The 20,132-nt window shown below is 51.6% G+C and overlaps 2 protein-coding genes and 1 long non-coding RNA gene across 3 annotated transcripts in view; 1 reads left to right on the top strand and 2 right to left on the bottom strand.

Annotated features, from left to right (window-relative positions):
* UBE2G2 (ubiquitin conjugating enzyme E2 G2) overlaps positions 1–3,311 on the bottom strand; it is a 34,309-nt gene extending 30,998 nt beyond the window's left edge. The window contains exon 1 of the mRNA XM_033232953.1: positions 2,995–3,311. Within this exon, the coding sequence (XP_033088844.1) occupies positions 2,995–3,037 (43 nt within the window). The 5' untranslated portion in view covers positions 3,038–3,311. The remainder of the gene's footprint in view (positions 1–2,994) is intronic.
* Positions 3,175–5,702, top strand: LOC117096134. Its single transcript, XR_004442364.1, has 3 exons — positions 3,175–3,269; positions 3,732–3,816; positions 4,881–5,702. It is a non-coding gene; the product is annotated as an uncharacterized LOC117096134 (long non-coding RNA).
* A 1,191-nt stretch (positions 5,703–6,893) lies between these two features.
* SUMO3 (small ubiquitin like modifier 3) lies at positions 6,894–19,841 on the bottom strand. Its single transcript, XM_033233337.1, has 4 exons — positions 19,654–19,841; positions 15,178–15,306; positions 10,635–10,706; positions 6,894–8,315 (listed from the first exon to the last, which is right to left on the bottom strand). The coding sequence occupies exons 1-4, from the start codon at positions 19,672–19,674 to the stop codon at positions 8,226–8,228; spliced, it is 312 nt and encodes a 103-aa protein (XP_033089228.1). The 5' UTR covers positions 19,675–19,841; the 3' UTR covers positions 6,894–8,225.
* Between the last annotated feature and the right edge of the window lie 291 nt (positions 19,842–20,132).

Genomic DNA, 20,132 nt, shown 5'->3' on the forward strand with positions numbered 1-20,132 from the left:
TTTCCACCACATCTGTAGTTGCTTCCTCCCCTTAAAGTCATCCATGAGCATTGAAATCAACTTTTTCAAACGCCTGTTGTTGATACGGTGACCTCCCATGAATCACAGATGTTCTTAATGCCATCTAGAATAATAAATCCTTTCCAGAAGGCTTTTGATTTTCTTTGCCCAGATCCATCAAAGAAATCAACTTTCATGGCAGCTATGGCCTTATGAAATGTATTTGTTAAATAAAAGTCAAAATTGTTCCTGGATCCATGGGCTGCAGAATGGGTGTTGTGTCAGGCATAAAAACATTTATCTCCTTATACATCTCCATCAGAGCTCTTGAGTGACCAGGTGTACTGTCAGCAATAATATTTTGAAAATAATCTTTTTTTTCCTGAGCAGTAGGTCTCAACAGTGGGCTTATATTCAGTAAACCATGCTGTACACAGATGTGCTGTCATCCAGGCTGTTGTACCATCTCTAGAGCTCACAGTAGATTTAGCATAATTTTTAAGGGCCCTAAGATTTTCTGAATGATAAATGAGCACTGGCTTCAACTCAAAGTCAACTTAAAGTGACCGACATTAGCCCCTAACAAGAGTCAGCCTGTCCTTTGAAGCCAGTCACTGACTTCTCTCTAGCTGTTTAAGTTGTATATGGCATCTCTCTTCCCAATACTGCATAAGGCTATTTTACGTACCTTGTAAATCTATTACTTAATTTAGGAGCCACTTTCATCTTGATCTTAGCTAGATCATCTGGAGAACTTGCTGCTTCACCTTGTGCTTTTATGTTATGGAGACAGGTTATTTACTTCAATCTCATGAACCAACCTCTACAAGCTTCCAATTTTTCTTCTGCAGCTTCCTCACTGCTCTCAGCCTTCATAAAACTGAAGAGTTAGGGCCTTGCTCTGGATTAGGCTTTGGCTTAAGGGAATGTTATGAGTGGTGTGATCTTCTATCCAAACCACTAAAACTTTCTTCATATAAGCAGTAAGGCTTTTTCACTTTTTCATTCATTGTGTTCAACAGAGCAGCACTTTTAATTTCCTTCAAGAACTTTTCCTTTGCATTCACAACTTGGCTAACTGGGGCAAGAGACCCAGCTTTCAGCCCATCTTGACTTTCAACATTCTTTCCTCACTAAACTTAATCATTTCTAGCTTTTGATTTGAAGTGGGTGGAGTGCAACTCTTCACTTGTACACTTCAGCCCACTGTACCGTTATTATTGGCCTATTCAATATTGTTTTGTCTCAGGGAAGAGAGAGGCCGGGAGAGAGATGGGGAAACAGCCACTCAGTGAAGCACACATAACATTTATTAGGACTAGCATCTTTTATGGGCATGGTTCGTGATGCCCCAAAATAATTACAATAGTAACATCAAAGATTACTGATCATAGATCACCATAATAGATTAAAATGTGACACAGAGACACGAAGTGCGCAAAAATGGTGCCAACAGACTTGCTCCCATGCAGGGTTGCTTGTAAAAAACTTGTAAACTTGTAAAATACGCAAGATCTGCGAAGTGAAGCTCAATAAAGCAAAGCGCGTGGGAAAGTGAGTGTGCCTCTACGTTCTGCTCTAGCAGACACTAGGTGGCGAGCGTTATTTGAACTTTTACAGCAGGCCGCGTACCTGCTGCTGCACATCCATGGATTCGACCAACCAGGAATGCAAAATATTTGAAAAAAATAACGATTTAAAAATACAAGTAAAAAAAACCAGTATAACTGCGCAGCATTTACACTGCATTAGGTACTAGAAGTAAACCTTGAGATGATTTAAAAGTTATGAGAGGCTATGCATACATTAAACGCAAATACCACGCCACTTTATAGTAGGGACTTGAGCATCTGTATCTGCAGGTGGGCCTGGAACCAATCCCCTCCAGATACCAAGGGATGAATGACCATACGTGAGTGAACCTGCATTTGCAATGTTTTTGCTTGCTTAAGCCAAACATCAACTCTCACTGTGCAGAGTCACCAATACAGCTATACGAAATCAAGCTACATGTATATTCACCACTTATTTTTGTTTTATCACATTCATTATTTTAGCTTATTTTTAACTTTCTTCCAAAATTACCCTCAATCTAATTACAAAAGCAGCGGCTAACTTTATTAAGAGTTTACACATCAGGTTTTTTGCTAAGCACTTCACCTGCAGTATCAACTTTAACCTTTTAAGATAAAGAAACTGCAGAGACTGCGAGAGAGGAACAAGGTCAAAGAGCGAAGGAGTAGAGAGGCCGGGTCTGCATTCAGGCCCTGCTCTTAGTCGGCTACTATCTTGTCTCCGCCGGCGAGTCACGTTTCTGGCGCTTTCAACACAATGGCATTCCAAGACTTCTCGCAGCAGTTCTTCCGAGCGGGAATTCGGGGTCGAACGATGGAATGCCGAGTGCTCCTAGGTTCTCATTCCTCCCTTCGCTCTCCCCAGACATTAGAAATATCTAATGTACCGGGTAGGAAAGCACTCATGAGGGTTTCTCAACACTACCTAGGAGGAGTGACAGGTGGCACTGTTCAAAAGCCCTTTTCCTTCATTAGAGTGAAAGCCAAAATCCGACCTTTCACCTAAAGCTCCACCAACGAGACTTTCCCCTTTTAACGCATACATTTTTCCCCCCAATTCCTCAGCAGCAATTCAGGCCGTCTTCCCCAAGCTCTCACTGCACGTTCTCAAGGCTGCCAAGAAAAGAATTAACAAAAAAGGGGGAAAAAAGGCCCGCAAAGACTCAACCGTGTGTGCTCTCAACTAACACGGCGCCGGCGCTGCCTTTACTGACGCTGGGAAGGCTTCTCCTCACACTTTACGCGTGACGGCGGGCAGCGGGCGCAGAGAGCGGCGCTCCGCCGAACCCACAGCGGGGCTCGCGGTGGAGGCCCCGGGCCCGGCTCCCCCGCCAGGCTCCCTGCCCCAGCCCCGCCGGACGACGTGGGTCCGGGAGCAGGAATGCGGGACGCTGCTGACCGCCCAGGTCCCCGAACTCACGTTTGTACTCGGCCATCAGTCTCTTCAGCGCCGTCCCCGCCATGGCCCCGCAACAGCTGCGCTGAACGACCTCGCCTCAGCCGCGCGCGTCCCTCCTGCCCCGACACCGGGGGCTGCTTCCGGGTCACCGTCACGGGCCCAGGAACTCTTCCGGGGCGTGGTGCGTAGCGCGCGTGCGCAATCGTCGAGGCGCGCTGTCGGGGCGGTGGGAGTTCAACGGGCGGCAGCGGTTACGGTTCTCTCGGCTCTTGCCCCGGCCTTAGTCGCTCTGCGTGGTTGGTTCCGGTCCCGGCACTTACAGAGGCCTCAGGGTCCTGGTCTTATAGAGACTTACTGAACGGTGGCGCCTGTTCTAGTGTGTGCGCTGCCTGTTCTGTGCCAGCCGCGCGCTGCCGAAGGGCGGGAGGACGGCGTTTGTAGGGGGGAGGATGGAGGTTGGGGAGGGAGGGCGGAGACGAGATGGAGGTCACGGGGAGGTCGGGGACTGCGAACAAGGCGCCTGAGGCGCGGGTCCGCAGTGAACGTTCCAACCGCCCGCGGCCGGCCGGGTTTCAGGTTTGAAAAGGTGGGAAGGTTGGCTGTCCTGGCGCGTTTTCTCCACGTGTTGTGCGGCTCCGCTGGGCAGCCTCGACCCCAGGGCACCCCCGGAGGGAGGGCGCGGTTCAGGTCCCTGCCCGAGCCCCTGGGGTGCTGAGAGACTCCCCAGTGACCCGCGTGGGCTCCCGGCCTCTCCACAGTTGAGGATCCTGTAAGGAGCGAGCCATTTTCCCATAATGGCTGTACTGAGTGGGTGTGCTTTCCCGATTGACCCGCTGTGAATAGGTGAGCGATTTGAACCCACATCCTTACTCACTTCACAGTGAGTGCTTCGTGGCTGTCCAGTGCAAGGATGTATATACACACACACCTTTGCAAAAAAAAGTCTGCATCTCTTGCCTGGCTGTTTGTTGCAATAACCTCTTCATCTGTCTTTTCCTTTCCAGCATTGCAGATGATCCCTGTAAAAGAAGTCTGATCACATTCACACGCTGCTCTACCTTGGGCCACCCCGCCTTCCTCCCAGACCCTCCCTCCCTCTCACTCCACTCCAGCTGCCCTGGCCTAGTTCAGAGTCCCTGACTTTTCCCACCCCAGAAACACTTCTGGCGGCTCTTGTCCCCGACTCTTCCCACCCTCTTTCAGTCTGTGCTCAAATGTTGCGTCTTCAGTGTGGCCTAGACCATCACCACCCGGCCTTCACCGCATACCTTTTTCTCTGCATATCCTACCCAACACACCGTACTGTAGAACTTACTAGAATGCTATACATTTATTACCCTTATCTGTTGCTTCTAACCAAAACCGTGTTCCATGAGAGCCAAGGGTCTCTGCCTACTTCTGTCTTGTTTCTGGGGCAGCCTCTGTACCTGGACACCATATACTCTTAATACGGATTTGTCAAATCAAATGAAATTTAACAATGCAAACTTCACAAGTATGCATATTGTAGGAAAATTCCCTAAAATTCAAAATTTCAGTCTACCTCTATCTTTTCAAATGACCACAGTGCTTTATAAAATTGACATCGTTCTTTGAGACTGTTTCAGAGAGTAATTTGTGCAAATGCAATGTGCAAAAAGTCACAATGGAGGTGTTTCCTCCCCCATTCAAGAGCTGTTCTCTCTGTAATCAGACAGCACCCCACACCCCAAGACGTTTCTGTCCAGTGCTACTAAAGGAAAGCAGCTCCCCTTTTCCAGTTATGGGGAATATGGGCAATAAAGCATTACTGTCAATGCCGTGACGCTCACTATAACATCATATGCTTGATATTTTCATAATTTTATCAATCTTCTCCAGACATCTTACTGTAGAACACTGTATGTTCTCCAATTACTGTTTTTCAGAAATGTGGTTTACAGCTTCTATCAGGATTAACTTCGGCTTCAAGTGACAAAAGTCCAAAATATGGGTTGCTGAAATAAGATGGCAGTCTCTCCCTCAACAGCGCTGTTACACCACCTTATCTTCAGAGAACCAGGCTCTCTGCAGCGTTTCTTTTCATGGTCATCGCTCACTTCCTTATGTGAAACTCAAGTTTAGCTGGGCATCCTGTATTTTAATCGGCTAACTCGTGCAACTCTCAACTTGGATCAAGTGGCACTGGAGCCCCAGGGGTTCTGAGCAGCCAGTGTGGAATACTGCATGGCAGCACACCCTAGCGAGGCCAACTGTACAGAATAAAATTAATGCCTTCTATCTTTAGCAACTAAAGTTCTGAAATATAAAAAGGACCTCACAGCTTAACCCATGTTACACGGTGGGGCTTTCCCACGAACATCACGCGTTTCCAGCTGGGCACTCCTGCAGCATGGCTAAGATGACAAGTTTCCTGGGAGTGGGGGTTCCTGGGATGTGAACCTTTCGGTGCAAAAACGAGAAGTTCCCGTTGGAACCCCAGGCATAGATACCAGGATAAATAGGGCATCTCTCCTCCAGGAGCATCAGTTTAACCCAAAGATTCAGTTTCTCATAATGTTCTTGAAAATAGTAATCCCAACAAAGCTATTTTTCCAAATGCACAATTCGCGTAAATCTCAGAGAAAAGACAACCTCAAGAACATGCCTTTGGTGGGCGCCGTGGCTCACGCCTGTAATCTCAACTACTTGAGAGGCTGAGGCAGGAGGATCACTTGAGGCCAGGAGTCTGAGATCAGCTTGGGCAACTAATTTATAGTTTGGATTTGTGTCCATGCCCAAACCTTATGGTTGAATTGTAATCCCCAGTGTTGGAGGAGGGGCCTGGTAGGAGGTGATTGGATCATGGAGGCAGATTTTCCCCTGCTGTTGTTACAGTGAGTTCTCACAAGATGTGCTTGTTTAAAAGTGTGTGGCATCTCCCTCCTGCTCCAACCATGTAAGACGTGCCTCCTTCCTCTTCTGCCATGAGTTTCCTGAGGCCTCCCTAGCCATGCTTCCTGTACAGCCTACAGAACTATGAGTCAATTAAACCTCTTTTCTTTATAAATTACCACAGTCTCAGGCAGTTCTTCATAATAATGTGATGATGCACTAATACAGCAATATAGTGAGACCCCCATCTCTAAAAATTTTTAAAAACATCCTGCTGGTTCTTCTGCTGTGAGGTGTTGTGGATGGAAGTTCAAGCAGCACTGCCCTAATACATCCACATATGCTCCTGGCCATTATTCTCATCTAACCTATGGTGCCTGAGACACATCCCTTTCCTCATGGATTTTGGCAGCCCCTTCGCCTCAGGCTGCCTAGGGAATCTGGTGGATGTCCCTGTCTCTGTAGTGTGCCTTAATCTGTGCACTCTTCCTGGTGCAAGTGAATCACGTATTCCATCTCCACAGATGCCCATTTTTCTTCACCTTGGGTTCACTCAACTGATGGGCTAAAACAGCTCATTTTCAACCTGGGTTTTGTTACACCATTGCGTACTGGGAAATTCTTAAAAGCCAAATCAATGTCAGTTCCATTTCAAAGCAGATAGGTAAGTTGTCCATGGCAGAAGGAAAGCTGACTTACATTCAAACACCAGAAAACGAGAGATGTCCTAGACTAACACCCAAGCTCATCTGCCTCTAAAATCCACCCTTTCTTTACATATGAAACCCAGGAGAGGAAGGGTAACCTGTCACAGTGATGGTGGCTCAGACAGCTGTCAGCCAGGTCTCTGAGGAGAGGCTACATCCCTCAGCAGGAAAAAGGCTGGACTAGCATTGTTGATGTGCCAGGGGAGGGGAAATGAGCCGCTGGGTGAATACTAACCTTCCAGCGGCTAGGTTTTCAATCAAAGTTTCTCCATGCAGTGGCCACGCGGAATGGTCAATTCAAACACTGAACTGTACCGGTACGCCCCAACCTTCAAATGCAGTGTTTAGTAGAAGCCAAGAGACAGAATACCAAACTATATTTACTGTTTACAGTAGTAAAGGACAACAAATAATGTACAAATTGGTGAATAAACACAACAGAACCAACAAACATCCCACCCGAGCCCATACAGCAAACAGGAAATGAGAACATTTCAGCAAGATTTCAAGCAAGCAAGAGATAATGGGTGGTTGTTCAGGTGACTATAAAAAGGCAGAGAATGGCCACCAAGCAGCAATGGAGCCTCAGGGAAGGACGGTAGGCAGAACTATGAAAATGTTTAATTGGTATAGATCCCAAGATATTTCACAGAACTGAAATCACCAGACTAATGCATAAATTCAATACATATTTGGAAAGCAGCACAGCACAAACCCACGAGAAGAACATGAAGTCATCATTCCATGGGTTCATTTGTAACCACACTTGGAAGTAGCTCTTTTACACGACAACGTAACTGCAAATTCAGCAATACTTAATCTTACTTTTTTATGTATAGACCATAATTATTCATCAGAAGCAAATACTGGAAGAAATCTGAGGCCACAACACCATTACCAAATGAGAAATATGGGAATTTCTTCAATATTAAGAGGAAGAGAAAAGCCAATTTTGGCTGTGCCAATCCTTGCTTGTGTACCAACGCCAGGTACTGAGCAGGGAGTGGGGTGGGAGGGGTGGCAGGGGGGTGGGTCCTGGGCCTCAGACCCCGAGATTACATGCTTGAGGGCCAGAGAGCACGTGGGGTCAAATTACCAAAGGACCCAGTTATTTTTTAACCTTTGAAGAAGCATTCCAGTATTTTCCCTTCAACTTTTCCATATACTGACAAAGCATACATTTGCAATATTTAGCATTTTAATCACCTGTGCCTATAACAGCAAGTGACAGTCTATCCTCCCTACCCACCTTGCCCCCGTTACCTGTCCAAGAGCCGCACCCCCACTGCGGGAAGCATCAATTCTCTGTGTGACTGGAGTGAGCGGGGGAGAGGCAGCAACTCAGGAGTCAAATCCCTGGCCAGACTAAAAGCGAACATTCAGGCTATAATTCTGGGGTTAAAAAATGTTTTAGGTGGGGGGAAAAACACAAATGAATACACAAAAAAACCCAAAATACCTTGCAACTCATTTTACCTGAACAAAGATAACAATTCTGATTGGCCCAATTTAAGTTACAGATTCATCCCTGCAGATATAGTTTCGAGTTGCACTTGAAGTACATCAGAGAGAGGAAAATCATTGTGGTGAATGTCCTCGAGTTTCCGCAGACGCCTTTGTGGTCGGCATGGTCATGTGCTCACCATTCAACAGCAATGCAAAGACGGACGGCCTGAGCTGGGGACAGGCCCTCTAGAAACCACGGCCTGCCAGGCTGCTCTCCGGCGCACCTCCTGTCTGCTGCTGGAACACGTCGATGGTGTCCTCGTCCTCCATCTCCAGCTGTCAGGGTTGTCACAGCAGGCACACCGAGAGAGAGGGGAGCTTGTTAGTTTTCATCAGAGAGTGGGAAGATCCCCCCAGCATGAGTGTTCCCTGACACTAGCGACATCACCTGATCCCACCTTGGCTCCTGTCCGTCCCCTCACTGCAGCTCAGCACGCATGGAAGAGGCATTGCTATGTGCTCAGCATAGCCGTTACGGTTCAGCAAGCTTCCCCTAACAAAACTCACAAAAGCAGATTCACAGCTAAAATGTTAACTGAGAGAAAAACTGAGTCTAGAAGATAAACTGAAATGTCTAAAATTCTTACTGAAAAATTACACAAAATCAGATTCTACTTAAGAACATCTGATTAGCAGCACTGAGTCCTAGGACCCGCGGGAGCCATGCGCTTTATACCAAGTGCGGGGGACCATGCCATGAAAGCCAAAGCCCCCAGCTCACAGAAGGGCCCATCAAGTGAGGGTCCACGGCTGGCTTCTCCTGCCCCTCCCCGTTCAAAGCCCAGGCAAGGTGGTGAAGCACCCCTGCTCACTTCTCTCCTCCCGACACAGTGGGCGCAAAACACCCACCCTGATCATCTTCCATCCTCTGAGCAAGAGGAAGCTTCTGCCAGTTCCTATAGAGACTCAGCAAGGCTGGAAGCAGTCATGCTCCCAAATGGAAAGAAGTCCCATCGGGGCTGTCGGCCACCCTCACCCTGCCACCGACACTACCGGCCGGAAGGAGAGCCCCCAGGCAGGGCTCCCTCTGCCTCTTGGTCCACCTGTCCACAGCCTGCCCCCTGACTCCCAGTCAAGTCCTGGAGACTCCACAAGGCCCTCCCTGCTCAGCTGCTCTCAGCAGCCTCTCCCTGGTGAACACTCCCAGAGCTGCCACTTCTTAACAGTGTGTAGATTTCGTAAAGTAGCTAGAAATGGATACTTATTGCAAAGATGTTTTCAATATTTACTAAATACTGAATATTAAATGTTTAAAATACTAAATGTTTTGCAAAAATATTTCCACATAAAACATTCCAGTGGATTCTCACAACTTTGAAAGGGAGAAAAAGCTCCATTTACAGACAGACAAAACTGAGCCTCCACAGGATGAAGTGACTCTTGGTCACAGGGCCATCAGCTGACAAATGACAAGAGCTGCAACTTGAACCAAGTTTTTAAAAAAAGTCTGTTTCAGCCAGGCACAGTGGCTCATGCCTGTAATTCCACCACTTTGGGAGGCCGAGGTGGGCGAGGTCAGGAAATCAAGACCATCCTGGCTAACATGGTGAAACCCCGTCTCTACTAAAAGTACAAAAAAATTAGCCGGGCGCAGTGGCGGGCACCTGTAGTCCTAGCTACTCGGGAGGCTGAGGCAGGAGAATGGCGTGAACCCGGGAGGCAGAGCCTGCAGTGAGCCAAGTTCGCGCCACTGCACTCCAGCCTGGGTGACAGAGCGAGACTCCATCTCAAAAAAAAAAAGTCTGTTTCCAAGTCCAAAGCTCTTTCCACGACAATATGATGCCCTGCGATGTGATATATGAAATCTCATTCATTTCGGCATGTGACAGGTACATGAGAGAAGCAACCTGTGCAGACGGATGATCGGGTGTGATGGCACATTCTGCCCACCCACGTCACTTGTGCAAGTTACTTAAAGGGCACAAGAATCCAGTCGGCCCCTGAGCTGCACACGGGCTACAACTGCAAGTGTCCAGAGGATGGGCAGGAAGGGGCCACTGAGTGGTCCTCACACCCCCGCTTCCCTTACAGTGAGGACGGGCCCAGCACTCACTCCATCTCCAAACAGCAAGAATGATGTCTGGGGCCGGGCGCAGTGGCTCAAGCCTGTAATCCCAGCACTTTGGGAGGCCAAGATGGGCAGATCACGAGGTCAGCAGATTGAGACCATCCTGGCTAACCCAGTGAAACCCCGTCCCTACTAAAAAATACAAAAAAACTAGCCGGGCGAGGTGGTGGGCACCTGTAGTCCCAGCTACTGGGGAGGCTGAGGCAGGAGAATGGCATGAACCCGGGAGGTGGAGCTTGCAGTAAGCCAAGATCCAGCCACTGCACTCCAGCCTGGGCGACAGAGCGAGACTCCATCTCAAAAAAAAAAAAAAAAAAGAATGATGTCTGCAAAGCAGTTTTCTCATTTGAAAATTTAAATCTAAAATTTGAAAAATAAATAATCTAATAATCAATATCATTAAGGAAAAAAAGGAAGGCATTCTGTATGAGCTCCCATCTACGATTCTCAAATAAGCATATCCCAAATGGCAGTTACCCAACGCAAATCGGAAGTCGCCCTGGAACCACGCAAAGCCAGCTCCATACCTGTGCTGGAGTGTCAGTTTCATTAATTGGCTGCCCGTCAAACCTGAATCTAATCTGTCTCATTGACAAACCCTGAAAAGGAAAAGCAGTCGCCATTAAACATGTCCAGATACAGCTTAATTCAAAAATCAAATATTTTAATCCAAGTATCAGCATTCTGATATGCAGATTTATGATCCAGTTCAGTATTAAAAACTCACCAGTGGGCCTACAATCTCTTTCACGCAGTGCCTGACACCACTGCTTTCAGAACCCACTTTTCTACCATCTTCTCTCTGATGGGCTAAAACAGCTCATTTTCATCCCGGGTTTTGTTACACCACTGTATCCTGGGAACTTCTTAAAGCCAACTCAGTGTCAGTTCAGTTTCAAAGCAGATAGCTAAGTTGTCCATGGCAGAAGGAAAGCAGACTTAACATTCAAACACGAGAAAACAAGAGATATCCTAGACTAACATCCAAACTCATCTGCCTCTAAAATCCACTTTCTTAACATACGAAACCCAGGTGAGGAAAGGTAACCTGTCACAGTGATGCTGGCTCAGACAGCTGTCAGCCAGGAGGTCTCTGAAGAGAGGATGCATCCCTCAGCAGGAAAAAAGCTGGACTAGCATTGGTGATGTGCCAGGGGAGGGCAAGTGAGCCACCGGGTGAATACTAATCTTCCAGCGGCTAGCTTTTCAATCAAAGTTTCTCAGTGCAGTGGCTGTGTGAAATGGTCAGTTCAAACACTGAATCTTCTCTGTCCTGGTGCCCTGACCTGTCCTGGGTCATCCCTCCCATTTCCTTCCAGAAGCGGAGTAGAAATTCTACAATGCTGGCACCACCACCTTCCCCCTTTACAAAGTTCTCAGCGAGGAACAGGTTGTGTGCCAATGAGGGACAGATAAGAAGGCTGCGTGAGGCCAGGGAGCAGTCACCACCATGACTTTGGCCTTGTGGAGGGCAGCAGGAAAGAGAGCACACAGCCTTTCTGTGTCCTGAGGGAATGGAGAAACGTGGTCGGGGCAGAAACATTTCCTCAACAAGCAGTTCTGATTTAACTGAAACAGGACAGACGGGGTTAAAATGTGCATCTCTGCTCCCTCCTGAAACCCCACTGAAATGACGTAAATGAGAAAGGCACAAACAGCAAGCAAAAAGAAAATGGGAGCAGGGATGGGCAGAGATGTCAATGCTGGGCTGGGCCAGAGGCTACTGAGGCGTGGACACTGGTGGTCTGATGGACACTGGATTAGGACCCTGGGGCGGAGGGACTGGGCACAATCAGCCTGTGTGGCAGGCAGCTGATTCTGAACAGCTGCCTGGAAGTTGACATGCAGACTTCCAGCAGGACCCCCACAACCCTGTGCCTCCCACGGCAGCACACAGGAGGTCTGCTTTCTGAAGAGGTGGGTGCAGAGCTCCAGGTGTAGGACAAAAACAGGCCCATGGAAGCACATGCCCCCAGCGCTGCGCGCCAAGTCCCCTCTCCCCTCCAGATGTGCCCCCAGGAGGCTGGCCAGAGACTGGAGGACTCAACTCTCAAACTTAGCATCTGGGTGCTTCCAAAACCCACAATCCAGACAGGTCACCCCAGGGACACACAGCCCTGGCAGCACAGCCATTCATGTACATGGCTTCTCAACAGCTTCTCAGTGCTCCATGCTTGCACAGAAGTCAGCCTGCATGACAGCAGTCAGGGTAAGGCTCACTGTGCAGCAGCCCAGAGAGGAGAGGAGGGGAGGAGCACAGAGGAGAACAGACAGGAAGGAGGCAGGAGAACGCTCCCAACACAGGCCCACACATGCACACACACCCACACATACACACACATGCACAAAGACATGGACATACACACCACACACACCTACACTCACAATTCAAGTTCTATGGGAAGTGAAAAATAATACTACCTTCAGAAAACAATCAGTTGCTACTGAGGATGGGGATGGTGGCTCACACCTGTAATCCCAGCACTGTGGGAGACACAAGCAGGAGGATCACTTGAGCCCAGGAATTCGAGACCAACCTGGACCACATAGGGAGACCCCATCTCCACAAAATAAAAAAATTAGCCAGGTGTGGTGGCGTGTACCTGTAGTCCCACCTACTCGGGAGGCTGAGGTGAGTGGATCACTTGAGCCCCGGGGTCAAGGCTGCAGTGAACCATGATCCACACATGAACCACTGTGCTCCAGCTTAGGGGACAGAGCGAGACCGTCTCAAAAAATAAATAAATAAACTGCTATTGAGAAAAAAAGAACACTCAAAGAACAGAAAGAGAAAAGAACTTTTGGAAATTAAAAATCACGACAGAGATAAGAATGTCCACAGAAAGTGGAAAGATAAAGTTGAAATGACCTCCTGGAAAGGAGACCAACAGCAATAATAAAGCCCAAAGCAAAATGGGAGACGAATTATCAAATGTAAACTAGGACAATTAGCAGCAGGAGGAACAGGAACTCCAAAAAGAGGGACCAGAGTGTGGAGAAGGACACAAATTATCAAAGAACTAACATAGGGCATATTTCTTGAATAAAAATAAATGTCCAGACCCGTAAAGTACCCAGCAGCATGCGTGATAAAATCACCCACCTCTGAGGCACATAAGGGAACACTGGAATGCCAGAATATGGTCCCAGATACTTCCAGAGAAAAACTAAGTTACAAACAAAGCACAGAGAATCAGAATCCACTGAACTTCTCACTTTTTTTTTTATTTTTTCCTTTGAGACAGGGTCTTGCTCTGTCACCCAGGCTGCAGCAGTGATACGACCTCAGCTCCCTGCAGCCTCCACCTCCTGGGCTCAAACAATCCTGCCACCTCAGCCTCCTGAGTAGCTGGGACTACAGGCTTGCGCCACCACACCTGGTTAATTTTTTTAATGTTTCGTAGAGACAGGGTCTCCCTGTGTTGCCCAGGCTGGTCTTGAACTCCTGACCTCAGATGATCCTCCCACATCAGCCTCCCAAAGTGCTGGGATTACAGGCATAAACTACCAAGCCTGGCAAACTTTTCACTTTTAACATTGGGAACTATTCTCATGGCTGATCTCTGAAAGAAAAAAAAAAAAAAGAGTTTCAACCAAGAATACTGCGTGCAGCCACATACTGAAGTGTGAAGGTTTATAAAAGCAAAAGTCACGTTCAGCCATGCAGTGTCTCAAAGACGCTACCCTTCTGTGCCTGTTCTGAGAAGACCCTGGAGGATGTACTCCACCACAAAACACAAAAGGGAGGAGGACTAATGCAGGAAACACCAAGAGAGAACCTCTAGGATTTGAACAGGGGGCCCTGGACCATGGCTGAGTAGCCAGCCTCACAAGCAGCAGTGCAGGTGGGGCAGGAGGGGAGCCCTGGAAGAGCAGGGGGAAGGGCAGAGCCCCCGCCACATGTACACGGCCCCACACACCTGCCATCCCGCAGCGCAGGGGAGAATGTGGCCACCAGCCCAGGCAGCACAAACTCCAACAAGGGCCAGGGTCCAGGACCAGGCAGAGGCTGGGTCACGGGGCCTGCATGGCGCCAGGCCACTCACTCTGCTGGGAAGACCGGAGCCTCTGTGTCTGGAAGCTCAGTCTCACCTTTCGCAGGTGAAAATAAGATCTGCCATCAGCAAACACGAAGAAAGGAAGTCAGAGGGTCTGCTTGTCAATGAAGAGTGCAAGGTGGTCGCCAGTGACTGCCCCTATGAGCAGGGTATCCAAAGTGGGAGGGAAAGAGGAGGAAATCTAACTGAAAATCCACAGGCAAAAGAGTAAAATAAAAGGGCAACAAGTTGCTGTATTTTCAGAGCAGCTGAAGAAAAGCAGCCTCTAGGTCCCACTCAGGCAAGCAGGGCTCCCTGGGGAAGAGCACCTGGCTGCAGGGCCGGGTCCCCGACACGCCAGACAGCAGCTGGCGGGCAAAGCCCATAGGAGTGGCTTAGAGAGGGACCCCCTGGCCCAGGGTGAGTCCTCCACAGCATTACCAAGAACAACAGACACACACACACACCAAGTCACACACAGCAGCCAGAAGGCATCCACCCAGCTGGGCACTGCCAGTGAGGCAGCTCATTATCCTGAAACTGAGGAAGCAGGTGAACGAATCATGAGCTTTCTCGCCCCTCCTAACAACATGGAAAACCGCACTGCAGATGAGGGCAGTGTTTCTTCAGGGCCACGCCAGCTCCTACGTGAGGACGGGGTGACAGCAGCATGGGGCACACGCCACCTGCAGCCCCAGAATGGCCAGATCTGAGCAGGGCACCCAAGAGCCTTCAGCGTCACAGACTTCACAGATGTTAGCACCCCAGGGAGAACACAGCACCCTGGGCAGCCGCCTTATCAGGAAGAAAAACGCACCACATTTCTCCGAGCCTCTAGGTCCCTCCACCTCATAAAAGGCCATGGGGGACACAGTCAGCAAGCCCAGCCTAGGCTAGGTTTACAGCACAAGCCCCCGCCTGCCCATCACGAAGAGGGCACCTCAAGCGGCTACATCCGTGCTCTGGGGATGCCTGGCGCACACAGGAGCAGCGCGCACGCGGGGAGGCCCCATGGGGGAGCGAGGCGCCGCACCTGCCTCTCGCAGTACGCCTTCATCAGCTTGCTCAGTGGCGTGTGCCTCTTGATCTTGAACTGCACCACGGAGCCGTCCTGCCCGGCTACCTTCAGGTTGATGTGGTCGTTCTCTGTCTTCACACCCTCCTGCAGAAGACACCGGAGACTGGCCTCAAAACTGTATCTCAAAATAACCACGACTTGAAAGAGCAAGTCTTTAGGTAATTGTTGGCTTTCTACAGTCATTAAAACCAACCTAATTCTTAAAATTCTCCAGCAATTCAGAGTCACTCGTGATGGTTTTATTTTTACACAGAATTTATTTTTAACTTCCACTTGTTAAGCATTCATGTGCAAAACAATGCAAGCCTACGGTCCTCTGACATTGTTAATTCAAAGAAAAAAACCTGTTTAATAAGTCTAGGGAAAAATCAGAGAAAATCCATCTTTTTTTTTTCTTTTTTTTTTTTGACACGGAGTCTCGCTCTGTCACCCAGGCTGGAGTGCAGTGGCCGGATCTCAGCTCACTGCAAGCTCCGCCTCCCGGGTTTACGCCATTCTCCTGCCTCAGCCTCCCGACTACATTAGCTGGGACTACAGGCACCCGCCACCTCGCCCGGCTAGTTTTTTGTATTTTTTAATAGAGATGGGGTTTCACCGTGTTAGCCAGGATGGTCTTGATCTCCTGACCTCGTGATCCGCCCGTCTCAGCCTCCCAAAGTGCTGGGATTACAGGCTTGAGCTACCGCGCCTGGCCTGAAAATCCATCTTTATTTTAAAGTTATTCTTGTAGGCTGGGCACGGTGGCTCACACCTGTTATCCCAGTACTTTGGGAAGCTGACATGAAAGGATGGCTTGAGCCCAGGAGTTTGAGACCAGCCTGGGCAACATAGCAAGACCCCATCTCTTTTTTAAAAAAATTCTTATGAAATCAGTAAAAACACATATCCAAAACTCACACAGCTATATAGCATTAGTGAAAGAAATCAAAATCAGAAGAAAACATTTGTGACTCAGAGAAAACCTGTGGGACATTCAAGTGGTGACTTCTGGAATCCAACTGAGGACGGCCACTTCCCACAGTAGGCAGCCAGCCTCCTTCTCGCTGCCCTGACATCAGCAAATGTGAGGGAAGCCACTTCCGTGTACTTTCTAGTTTCAAACTGTCCCATCTGAGCGGCAGCAGGTGGTACTTTTTATTTTTTAATTCATGCCATGCCTGAAGCTACTCAACAATGGCACAACTGGGATGTCTTGTTGCCTGAAAATGCATTTTGAGTTGTGGCCGGCCTGCATTGCTGGGATAAAGTCGTTTGTGAGTGAAGCAATGAGGCAGGGCCCTCCGGCTCACTCTGAAAGTCAAGTCTGGAGCATCCTGGTACCCTTTCCCCCCATGCTGAGCTGCTGCCCACAGGGAGCACTGTACGTTACATGCCTTTTCTCTCCACTTCTCCTTACCTTCCCTGGCTGGGAGAGGGACAACTGTCCCAGCGATGCCTAAATACAGGGAGTGGGATGTAGAAGGCTCACCTGAGGGTGAACCCGGGGACTGCCCCTATGCTTGGTTCCTGGAGACCCTGGGGAGCTATGGTGCTCTGTCAAGAGAGCTAGAGTGGCCGGCAAGGGGCCCTGGCAGTGAGGGGCTACAGCTGCGAACCTGAAGGTGCGGGTCCTGGGGCGGCACTCACTCCCCAACTCCAGTCTTGGGCCAGACACCCTTGCCCACTCCCGGGACGCCGGTGGCTTGGCGGCAGCCTGAGTGGTGAGCTGGCACATCCCCATCCCCCCATCCCGAATGTGGCCTCCAGCGCAGGGAAAACTGGCCTAGGAGAGAAGAGCATGCAAACAGCTCCAGGCAGGATGGAAGTGGGGACCCCTGCATGAGCCCCCTTCACTTCCCCAAGCATGAGGATGCACTGGCTTCTTTAGGGAAGGAAGATATGAGTGTGTTCAAAGGCACAGATACAGGGCCCACACGTGTCCCCACAGGGTAATGGCTGCAGCCCCGGGAGAGGCTGGGGCAGGGCAGGGTCGGCCACAGTGCCTCTGCTCCAAACAGACAGACACCAGGAATGTCGGTCTGTCCCAGACCCCTGGTAAATTCCTAATAAGCAAGTGAACTTGTGAGTTAAAGAATGAAGCCCTAAAAACATGGGCCTCAGTTTGCTAGTCAATCCTCCGCCTCAGCTATCCAGGGAAGTCAGAACGTTCTCCTGCCTGACCCAAAAGCTCTTCTTTCCAGCACCACTGGGCCCCAGAGTCCACTTCTTCCCCTTCCTCAGAGCTCCAGAGGGTAGAGCTGCTCCCACATGGGCTGAGGGGACCCACCAGGAGCAGGGCCTGTGAGGTGGCAGCCACTCGATCATTCTGGAATTAAACAAGTGTTTTCAACGGAATTGGAGCCTGAGGTTGACCACATGGCAGAGCTAAGTGTAAACACTGCTGAGAAAATGAGTATCACACGTATTTTATTACATGTACTCTTCATTAAGAGGAAGCCACCTATGAAAACATAAAGGACATTTATATCTGGCCTAGTTTTAACAAGTATTTAAATATTTAAACAACCCCTGGGTGGGAGAATGTTGACTTCACTGGAGTCAAAACGTAAAAAGCAAAGGTCACTCCAAATGCCATCTGGATAGGGGAGGTTTCCTTGGAGTCTGACCACAGCAAGCAGAGTGCAGACTTCTACAGAGGCCACAACCATGGTTCCGGACGGTTCCATCCCAGTTTCCGCCAGTGTCTGGCACTGAGCCTCCACCCTCATCTGTAAAGGGAGGGTGGTCACCTCCAGGACCAGGCCAGTATCAGAGACAGCCTCCTTCCAGAGCCTTCAGCTCTAGCCATCTTCCACTAGGATGTAACACAGAGGCCAGGAGTGCACACCAAGGGCTTCGGAAAGGTTCTCTTTTTATGAACACTGGAGACTGCGACTAAGGACCCTCCCAAGAAGGAATAGCCAGTGCACCTGAATGAAGGGTGCATACCCCAGGACTGAGACTGGAAGGATGCACACCCCAGCGTGGCAATGGGGGAAACTAAAGCACACCCAAGGCTGGATAAGGAGGGGTGGGTGCGCATGGCAGGGGAGGCGCAATGGGGAGAGGTGGGTGCACACAGTGGGGCATGATGGGGAGGGGTGGGCACACACCTTAAGGGGAGTGATGGGGAGAGGTGGGCACACACCATAGGGGGCGTGATGGGGAGGGGTGGGCGCACATCGTTGGGGGTGATGGGGAGGGGTGGGCGCACACTGGGGGTGTGATGGAGAGGGGTGGGCGCACACCAGGGGACGCGACGGGGAGGGGTGGAAACACACTGGGGGTGTGATGGGGAGGGGGACGCAATAGGGAGGGGTGGGCGCACACCAAGGACACTGATGGGGAGGAGTGGGCGCACACCGGGGAGCATGATGGGGAGGGGTGGGCGCACACCGGGAGACTGATGGGGAGGCAAGAGCGCACACCGTGGGGCATGATGGGGATGAGTGGGCACACACCATGGGAGGCGTGATGGGGGGGTGGGCGCACACCGGGGTACGCGATGGGGAGGGGTAGGCGCACACCGGGGGACGCGATGGAGAGGCGGTGGGTGCACACAAGGCGCGATGGGATGGGTAGGTGCACACTGGGGGCACGACCGGGGAGACACGAAGGAGAGGGATGGGCGCAGACTGGGGGACGCGATGGCCAGGCGACGTGTGGAGAAGTGGGTGAATACCAGGGGCGTGATGGGCGCCCTGGAAGGACGGCAGCACTGCTCACAGGGGCTAGGCCCCTCAGAGCGCGCCCCTCGGGGGTAATCCCAGACGCTTACTCCTGAGCCAACGCCGTGCACTTGACACAGGTCCCCGCACCCAGGGCGATGCCGGGGGAGAAGGCGACCCCGCCCTGCAATGACTCAGGAGAGGATCACGCAAAGACGCCTCAGGGACACTGCCGAGGCGGGATCCGAGGGCGCCGCGCTCGACAGGAGCAGCGCGGGGCCCGACACCCGGCGGTCTAGGAGGCGCTAGGCGCGCGCCTTCCCTGCTGGGGAGCAGATGGGCGTGGAGCGGGGGCGTGGCCAGGCCCGGCGAGGACTGAGCTCGCGGCACAGCGCGCTTCGGGGCGGGGCCCGTCTTGGGCCGGCCCACTTAGGGGCAGGGCGCTACAGGGGGCGGAGGGGCGGGGCGCTATAGGGGGCAAGGAGGCGGAGTCGGGTTGGGGGCGGAGTCTGGCTGGGGCGGAGTCAGACTGGGGGTGGAGTCGGGCTGGGGGCGGAGCCGGGCTGGAGGCGGGGCGCGCCGCCGAGCGCCGCCGGGCGGGGGAGGGGAGCGGCGCGGCCGGACGGGAGCGGGGGAGGGGCGGGAGCGCGGGAGGCGCCGCAGGCCTGGGCGCGGGTCCCCGTGGAAGCCGCGGTCTTCTAGGGCCGCGAGAGTGGCGCGCGGCAGCGGAGGCGCCCGGGACGCCCGCGATGGCCGCGCGTGCGGGCGGGGGCGCCGCGCTTACCTTGGGCTTCTCCTCGGACATGGCTGCGCGGGCGGCGCGGGCAAGCGGCGCGGGGGAAGCAGCGCGGAGCAGGCGAGTCACGCTCTCGGCCCCGCCGCTCTCCCGCCGCAACTGTGCGCGGGGCCGCGCTTTATCCCCCAAATCCCGGCGCGCCCGTTGGCCGGCACGGGGTCACGTGGCGGCGCGCGTGCACGAGGCGCGCTCCCCGGGGCGTCGGGCGCGCGCTGGCCGGGCCGCGGCTCCGGGCGGTTGGAGATGCGTCACGGGGCGGGTCCCGCGCGACCCCGGCGGGTGCGGACGCCCTAGGGCGGTGTGGTACGCGGGCCAGGAGCGCGTACGGGGACTCCGGGCCTTGGGGACCCCTGCCCGCCTCCCCGCCCGGGCCCCGAGTCCTTTCATGGGGGCCGCGTTCCTGGGGCGCCAGGAAGTGAGGCCGGGGGCGCGGGGACCTGGGGCGGAGGAGGGAAGCCTCTGGGGGT

This window comes from Trachypithecus francoisi, unplaced genomic scaffold (assembly GCF_009764315.1).
Source record: "Trachypithecus francoisi isolate TF-2019V2 unplaced genomic scaffold, Tfra_2.0 Contig00090, whole genome shotgun sequence".
Lineage (NCBI taxonomy): Eukaryota > Metazoa > Chordata > Mammalia > Primates > Cercopithecidae > Trachypithecus > Trachypithecus francoisi.

Bases quoted from the DNA above. Each gene is read 5' to 3' on its own strand.
- SUMO3 (XM_033233337.1), bottom strand. From the start codon at position 19,674: ATGTCCGAGGAGAAGCCCAAG. The intron at 10,707-15,177 runs GTGCGGCGCCTC...TTTCCTTTTCAG, and splicing joins AGGCGTACTGCGAGAGGCAG to GGTTTGTCAATGAGACAGAT. The intron at 8,316-10,634 runs GTATGGAGCTGG...CAACCCTGACAG, and splicing joins AAACTGACACTCCAGCACAG to CTGGAGATGGAGGACGAGGA.